The sequence below is a fragment of the Nanorana parkeri genome, unplaced genomic scaffold, assembly GCF_000935625.1.
Source record: "Nanorana parkeri isolate BGI_ZX_2015 unplaced genomic scaffold, ASM93562v1 scaffold38, whole genome shotgun sequence".
Taxonomy (NCBI): Eukaryota; Metazoa; Chordata; class Amphibia; order Anura; family Dicroglossidae; genus Nanorana; species Nanorana parkeri.
In genome coordinates, this window is record NW_017306306.1 from 137,524 (window position 1) to 145,922 (window position 8,399).

Below are 8,399 nucleotides of genomic sequence, written 5' to 3' on the forward strand. Positions count from 1 at the left end.
GGTGCGCCTATGTGCAAAAACGACGATTGCGTCTATTGTGCCACACATGTTACATATCGCCGCAAACGTCGCAGTGAGAGCAATAATTTTAGGGCCATTAATCACTGATAACACTAAACTGATGAACAGTAAAAGCGGTTTAAGTGTCGCCTATTGGCCTGTGGGCGTTTTTTGCGATTTTGCGGCCGCACACAATTTTAAGGCTTGACATGTTTGATGTCTATTTACCCGACTCGATCCCGCCTTTTATGTTTTACCAAAAATATGGGTAAGAATAAATGTTTTATAACAGAACGTAGGGAAACTTTTTTTTTTTTTTTACATTTACGGTACTTTTTTCATTATATAGTAAAAAAAATAACACCCCTTCCCCCATGGTGATTATATACCTCCAAAAGAAAGCTCTATCTGTCCCCAAAAAATGTTAACATAAATTGCAAGGCCGATAGTCCGGTCATGCTGACTGGTGACAGTGAGAGAGGAAAGGGGTGGCACAGTAGCAGTGGAAGAGCCAGATGGGGGGTGCTTATTCCCCCCGAGACTAGACTCTGGATCTGCCCCTGAACCATTGCCCACATAAAAAAGCTCAATCCTACTCTTTCCCAGCAACTGATTAGAATAGTGATGAGCCGAACACCCCCGTTCGAACATTCGAACGGCCGAAAAGTTTGAATACGAACTTGAACTCAATGCAAGTCAATGGGGGTCAAACGGTCGAAAATTAATGTCCCCTTTAAGAGGGCTTATATGCAAGTTATTGGGCATAAATGGTGTATGGGGGTCCGTGTACTGCCCTGGGGGACAGGTATCAATGCCAAAAAAACAAACAAAAAATGGAGCAGTGATTTTAACATCACTTAAAGGGTAAAAGAAAAAATGAAAAATTCCTTCAAATATCATGCATGAGGGGTCCCCTTAACCTGCCTGTGAAGTGGCGGATCTGTAGGATGTATAGAACCTGCTGCAGCAAAACTGACATTTCTAAAAAAAAAAAATGAATTTTTTTTTTTCTCTTAAGGTGGCCATACACTTTACAACCAGTCTTGCGATGGTTGTAAAGTAATTTAAAAAATGTACGATCTGCCCATCCTGGGCAGGGAGATCGTACTTGCGATCATCGCAAGCCCGCCCCCCTGAGGGGCCGGCTTCCAATGACCGCAATGGTGAATGGGCAGTGTGCGAGTGCGCACACCGGCCTGTTCGGCATTTGTCTCCTGAGCATCATTCAAACCAGCCGAAAATCGTAAGATTTTCGGCTGGTTTTCTAGCATGCTACTTAGAGAAAAGACGTGCGACTGTACAGTAGAAACGGTCGCACGTCTTCATTCACACTGCACGATTCTCGTACGATCGTGGGATTTCCCACGATTCTCGTACGAGAATCGTGCAGTGTATGGGCACCTTTAAAGTGTGCAGTTCCCCTCCCCAAACAATACCAGACCCTTTAGATCGGGTAGGTAAATGTTAGGAGGGACCAATTTAAAAAAAAAAAACTGTGTAGGGTTTCTCCTAAAAGTCATACCAGGCCCTTAGGATCTAGTAGGAATATTAAGGAGGGACCCCATATACAAAAACAAAAAAATAAGTGTGTGGGGTTCCCCCTTAAAGTCATAGCAGGCCCTTAAGGTCTTGGGATGGGATCCCCCTTTAAATTCCATACCAGACCCTTGATCCGAGCATAGGCCTGGGAGGGCCGGAAAGGGGGGGGGCGAGCGAGCGCCCCCCCGCTCCCTCCCACACCAGGCCACATGCCCTCGGCACTGGGAGGGTGTCCCCATGCCGATGGGGACAAGGGCCTTGTCCCCACAACCTTGACCTGGTGGTTGTGGGGGTCTGCGGGCAAGGGGGCTTATTTGCATCGAGGTACCCCTTTAATTAAGGGGGCACCCCGATACCGCCTCCTCCTTTGTGAATGAGTAAGGGGTACTTGTAGCGTTGTCCACGACGACGACAAAATAAAAAAAGAGAAATAATTTTTTTTTAAACCCGCTGTCCCATCCGCTCCCGCCGCATAATGGCATTTTGTCAGATGCCGGCAAAACATACACAATTGGGCGGAGCTAGCTGTCACAGCTAGCTCCGCCCAATTGTGTAGTTTACCGACATCTGATAGGCAGGCCATGATTGGGCAGAGTCATTATGACTTTGCCCAATCATGGCTCTAATTCAATACTGAGCCCTGATTGGGCAAAGTCTTGCACCTGACCTATGGTCAGGTGCAAGACTTTGAAAAAATCAGAGCTTCAGAGGGCATTTTGCCTTATGGAATGTCCGCGATCAAACAAACTGAACATCCCATATAGTTCGGCGAGCGCTCGAACTGCCGATGTTCAAATCGAACTCATGTTCGATTCGAACACTCGGCTCATCCCTAGATTAGAACACCAATGGAAAGAATTATCACTGCTGATACAAACTCCATATCAGCTATTTGTCCTACCTGCGGCAAGCTGCTTTGTCCCCTTTATCAAACTCAAATCTAACCAGATGGGAGAAACTGACGACATTGTTGGGAAGATATTACAGGGCTACCGCTCGACAGACAATGGGTGAGCATCTCTTTATTAGTGGCTAGACGCTGTATCCTTTGGGAACGGCTATCGCCTCCCCCCCCACACAATATAGAGACTTAGAGTTGACCTACTGAACCTGTTCCATTTGGACATACTAGATGCTGCCACGAACGTACAAAATGAGAACGGGGGTAACTACATTCTACACCAGGTGGATGCCCTATATGACCTTTGTCTTCTCTTCTCTCCATCCGAGAGCGAAAAACTGCTCTACCCCTTTAAATTCTCATCATGTCGCTTTTTGGAAAAAGTGCAGGGAAGGCAATGAACAGCAGATGTAGGGAAGACTGATGGGGACGATCTAGTGTACATCTCTCACTACATTGATTCTATTAACGTTTTCAATGAGGAAGCGCACTGACTTTATTGATAGCATCAGCTCTATTCTACTTTACTCACCTGCAAGTATATGAGCCATAACAAGTGTACTAATGCCTCTATGCCGAGGTAGACTTGGGGTGAGAGGATGAGCGGCCGCTGAGTTTGCGCGGAGTCGCGCATCCTCTCCTCCCTCCTCTTCTATCTCGTTACTCCGATCCCCTCCGAGACCACACTATGGAGTATGTAACATTATTATTATTTTATGTTGTTTGATTTTTGAAACGTTTTTGTTCTTTTAACAATAAATCTGAAGCCATATAGGCTAATGCACATGATGTAGGACTAGTATAATTCATGAGCCATGTTATCAGACATTGTGCTTGTGCTTTTCTGTATCACTGTACTTTGGAAAATAAAGATTGTTATTTAAAAAAAAAAAAAAAAGAAACCAATTACCTGTGCTGGTAAAAAAAAAAAAGAATAATCTGATTGGCTGCAATGGGCAGATTTCTAAATCTTAGAACATGCAGAACAATGGGACTTTTTTTGTTGCCATGACAACAGCATCCTTCCTTTCCTTCTCTCATGCTTAAGGCCCCATTCACACCAAGGCGGATGGGTTTTAGCACGGTTTCCGTGCAGATTTTAAAAAGGCGTTTTTTTTTTTTTTATTTGCGTTTTAGCGCTGAAACGCAATTAAAAACGCCCCAAAACACGCAGATTGTTTCCATTCAAATCTGTATGGAACCCACGCTGATCAGCATGGGAAAAAAGGCTCAGGGGGCAATTCAGGCGGCAGGCGGTTCGGATCCTGCGGAGCCATGCGATTGCATGAACGGTCCCCATGGGAATGTATGAGATCGTTCATGTCGGCAGTTCAGCGCGGACAAATCCGCGCGATCGAACCATCCTGGTGTGAACGGGGCCTCACCCATTCACACCATTGCTTTGCAGTAACGCTATGAATGGGCTGCCTTATATCAACGCATGTTAATGCATCACGTGAAGGCAGCCCATTCACATGAGAATGTGAAAATGTAAATGGGCCTGAAAGAAGAAAAAAAAGAGCAGGTTGCTATGGGCAATTCTGCCTTTGAACACTTTTTATATGGCCCAGTGAGGATGATTGATAATTAAGATTAAAGTAAATCTCTAGTGAAAATTTACAGAGTATGGAGATTACAGCTCCCTCGTTTTGTGGATATGTGCAAGTCGGATATCCCAGTCAGCATCCTTGTTAAATAGCTTCGTAAACAGAACCAATTGCAAGATAAGCCAATGAGACAGTGGACTGGTTTCAACACATCTTTATGGGTCTGAGGAGATGCACATAATTGCAGTGAATTAAGAGCAGCAGTCACTGTGTTGAATTCCAAAACAGGAAGCACTAAGGGGGGAATTTATTAAAACTGGAGCAGACAAAATCTAGAGCAAATTTGCACTGCAGCCAATCAGCTTCTCTCTCTCATTTTCAAATCTTACCTGTGCAAACTTAAGAAAGATGCTGATTGGTTGTCATTGGCAACTGCTCCAGATTCTGTTTGCTCCAGTTTTGATAAATTCCCCCCTGTGTGTACAGTATATGCCATGAGCAGATACAGTATGTACATATGCAATTAGGGTGCGAACTCCAGCCCAAACTTTTTTTAGAGTTCTGGATACAGCATGACAGCCAGACATCTAGCATTCCCATATTTAAATGTGTGACATTGGGTGCATTACCTGATCATAACAAATTCAGCCCACAGCCTCAGGAAGGCAGGGACGGGCCCCAGAGTCTCCAGCAAGAAGATATAGTGGCCGCCGGATTTCTTCAAGGTCGTGCCAAGGTCGGCATAGGACAAGGCCCCTGGATCACACAAGAGAGACAGACATCATGTTACACATTGGAGGAGATTTAAGGTGCCCATACACTGTACGATTCTCGTACGAGAATCGCGGGAAATCCCGCGATCGTACGAGAATCGTACAGTGTATGGAAGGCGTGCGACCGTTTCTACTGTACGGTCGCACGTCTTCCATCGAACAAGCAGGCTGGAAAACCCGCCGGGAATCGTACAATTCTCGGTGAGTGAGTGGCCTGCTTGTTCGACAACTGACGAACGGGCCAGTGTGCGCACGCGCACACTGCCCGTTTGCCGTAACATATAGAGCACATGAGCAGCCTGCAAGTTCTACTCTGCCACTAGATGGCGCCGAGGAGCATAAGATTTAGAAATCAGCCCCTCTGAATGTATGTTCATTAGAGGAATGCATGAATGCTATTGTAATATCCGGTGTGCATGACGGATCTGTTATAGTCAATGTAAAACCCAATCACTAACATCTCTCATGACCTTTAATATTTCAAAGTAATTCCCAAGGACATATATTTTATATATTTAAAGCTGAACTCCAAGATAAGCAAATATTGTCTAAATACAAAAGTCATGTGAATTCATACTTGAGTCTTGGAGAGCGTTGTGTATTTCCTCCAGATTGGTACAGTAATCCAGTGTCACACTTTCCCTCTGTGCAGGAGCTTCCTGTATTAAAGACCAGTCATTGCTGCTCCCTCTTCTTGTGCAGAGTGACTGGTCCTGTCTCTGGTCTGTAGTTTTCTGCAAGCAGCCTGTAGTGGGTGGTGTTTGCCAGTGACGTGTGGTGGGTTCCATGCTGGGTAAGGCACTCCCCCCGCCCCAGCCCACCATGCCCCTAACCCAGCCCACTGACACCCCAAGCCCCAACCCGGTCACCATCTATGTGTGGAGGAGGAAGGGAGGAGACAGGGAGGAGCCTCCCTGTCTCTCATTTGCTCGTCACTGGTGAGGCATTGAGATCCATGTCCTTAGTGGGGGGGTTTCGTTTTTTTGATTGGACAGCTTTGACCAATAGCGCTTTGCCACTGGCCCAAACCATCCACGGAGCTCAAGCCTCTAACACAGAGTAGAGGCTATTGCAGCTCTGGCCTCACTATGTTTGGTTGCACAAGCAGTGGGGAAGCCTGCTGCTGTGTAACCTAACTTAGCTGCCAAAAGCCGGATGCAGCGCCGCATGTAATTAACAGGCAGTGCTCCGTCCATGACTGGTTACACAGGGGGGAGGATTTCCCTGCTCTGTAACCTGCTAGAAGCCGCTCTGAATGGAGAAGAAGCTGTCAGTTTCAGACTTGAAGCCGACACCTTTTTTCTTCATAATTCTAGGTGAGGCTCAGCCTCACCTGCCTCCCCTGACCGCACGCCCCTTGTGCAGCATCTTACATGTTCCAATCTAAGGTATTTTCACAAGGTCTCATGGTCTGCAGTAACATGCCAGGCAAACATATTTTTTTTTTCACAGGGAAGGTTCTCCTATTGATCCTCCTCAAACTAGTCCCAAAACAGGGAAAGCAGATTATACTATTCAATTATATTTGGTAAACATGTGAAATTGTTTCCAAAAGATCATTTGCTTTCTCTTTTTCTCCCTTTTCTGTTCCCCTTTTTGTTTTATTTTTCTTTTCTTTTGTATTGAGCTAACAGCAAACCTTGAGCACATAACAATATTATTATCTGCTTGCCAACATACCTGCTAAAGCAACAGTAAACTAAAGCAGTATTCCTATATCAGCAAATCACACTGCATTCGCCCACAAATATTCCACACAGCTTCATCCTGTCTTCATAGACAATATTCGTTTCATACCCCAAAACTCAACTTGTGTAAGGCTGGGTGAGCACCTAGGCGTATCGAATAAGTTCGAGAGCCACAGACAGAAGTGCCCTCCCAGGTAACTACTAACACCAAATATCTGTTTAACGCCACTGTATCTCTTTAGCTTTAATGTGAGGGACACTCTACACTGACCACAATTGAAAGGGGTGCTGAACCACTGACCACCAAAGTAAGGAAGCACTTCATCACTGACCACCAAAGTAAGGGGGCACATCCTCACTGACCACTAATGTAAGAAGCACATTACTACTGACCACCAGTGTAAGGGGCACTTTACCCAGACCACCAAAGTAAGGGGAACTTCACCATTGACCATCAATATAAGTGGGCACTACACCCTGACCACCGATGTACAGGGGAACTTCACCATTGACCATAAATGTAAGTGGGCACTACACCCTGACCACCGATGTACAGGGGAACGTCACCGTTGACCATAAATGTAAGTGGGCACTACACCCTGACCACCGATGTACAGGGGAACTTCACCATTGACCATAAATGTAAGTGGGCACTACACCCTGACCACCGATGTACAGGGGAACGTCACCGTTGACCATAAATGTAAGTGGGCACTACACCCTGACCACCGATGTACAGTGGAACTTCACCATTGACCATCAATGTGAGTGGGCACTACAGCCTGACCACCAATGTACAGGGGAACTTCACCATTGACCATCAATGTGAGTGGGCACTACACCCTGACCACCGATGTACAGGGGAACTTCACCATTGACCATCAATGTAAGTGGGCACTACAGCCTGACCACCAATGTAAGTGGGCACTACAGCCTGACCACCAATGTAAGTGGGCACTACAGCCTGACCACCAATGTACAGGGTAACTTCACCATTGACCATCTATGCAAGTGGGCACTACACCCTGACCACCAATGTAAGGGTAACTTCACCATTGACCATCAATGCAAGTGGGCACTACACCCTGACCACCAATGTAAGTAGACATTTCACCCTGACCACCAATGTAGGGGGCACTTAAATATTGACCACATGCTCACCCATGACATGCAGTCTCACTCCCCCTGCTGCATTTTCTACAGTACAAAAACCATGAAAAATGCAACAAATAAGACAAAATTGTAAGGGTTGCAGCAGGCGGGTGGAGTTGGGATCTCAGGTACAGAGAATTCACCCACCAACGTCTGTGAAAGCTACAGAAAGCTGATTGTCACTGTAAACTATCAGTGCCCTCCCAAAACTGAAATTGTCATTTCGGATGGAGCGACAATTTAAAACACAGTACTCACCACACATGGAGAGGACCCCACAGGCCCCCCAGACGATCAATGAGAGCCCCACATTGCCAGAGTTCTTCAGGACCCCTTTAGGAGATATAAAGATACCACTTCCAATGATGGTGCCGACTGTTAAGGTGATGGCTCGGGTCAGAGTTATCTTCCTCCTCAGGTAGACTTTCTCATCATCCTCTAGTGTTTCCTGAGAAGTCCCCATCCCTGTACAGCTGCAGCCTGGGATTCCGCAACCCTTCCAGAAGTAAATGCAGAGAGATTGTGGAGTGATCAGGAACAATTCAATCTCTCTCTGTCTCTCTGTCTCTCTCTCTCTCTGGTCCTGTGCTGTGGGAGGCCCAGGAGCAGGGGCGGACTGACAACACATGGGGCCCCGGGCAATACAAGATTATGGGGCCCCCTTGTGCCCTGCCCATATACAAGCCCCACCCATTTACAATCCTCACCCGCATACACATTCTTGTGTTGCAGAAATGATTTCTCCCAATTTATTTTACAATAGGTATATTGGTGGGAGAATCTCAAAATCTCCACCAAT

The 8,399-nt window shown here is 46.1% G+C and overlaps 1 protein-coding gene across 1 annotated transcript in view; it reads right to left on the minus strand.

Moving 5' to 3' along the window:
- The window catches only part of LOC108798652 (cystine/glutamate transporter-like), a 27,636-nt gene extending 19,533 nt beyond the window's left edge, over positions 1–8,103 (minus strand). The window contains exons 1-2 of the mRNA XM_018570423.1: positions 7,859–8,103; positions 4,617–4,743 (exon numbers count right to left, since the gene is read on the minus strand). Coding sequence (XP_018425925.1) covers positions 4,617–4,743; positions 7,859–8,063 — 332 coding nt within the window. The 5' untranslated portion in view covers positions 8,064–8,103. The remainder of the gene's footprint in view (positions 1–4,616; positions 4,744–7,858) is intronic.
- Positions 8,104–8,399: the final 296 nt, after the last annotated feature.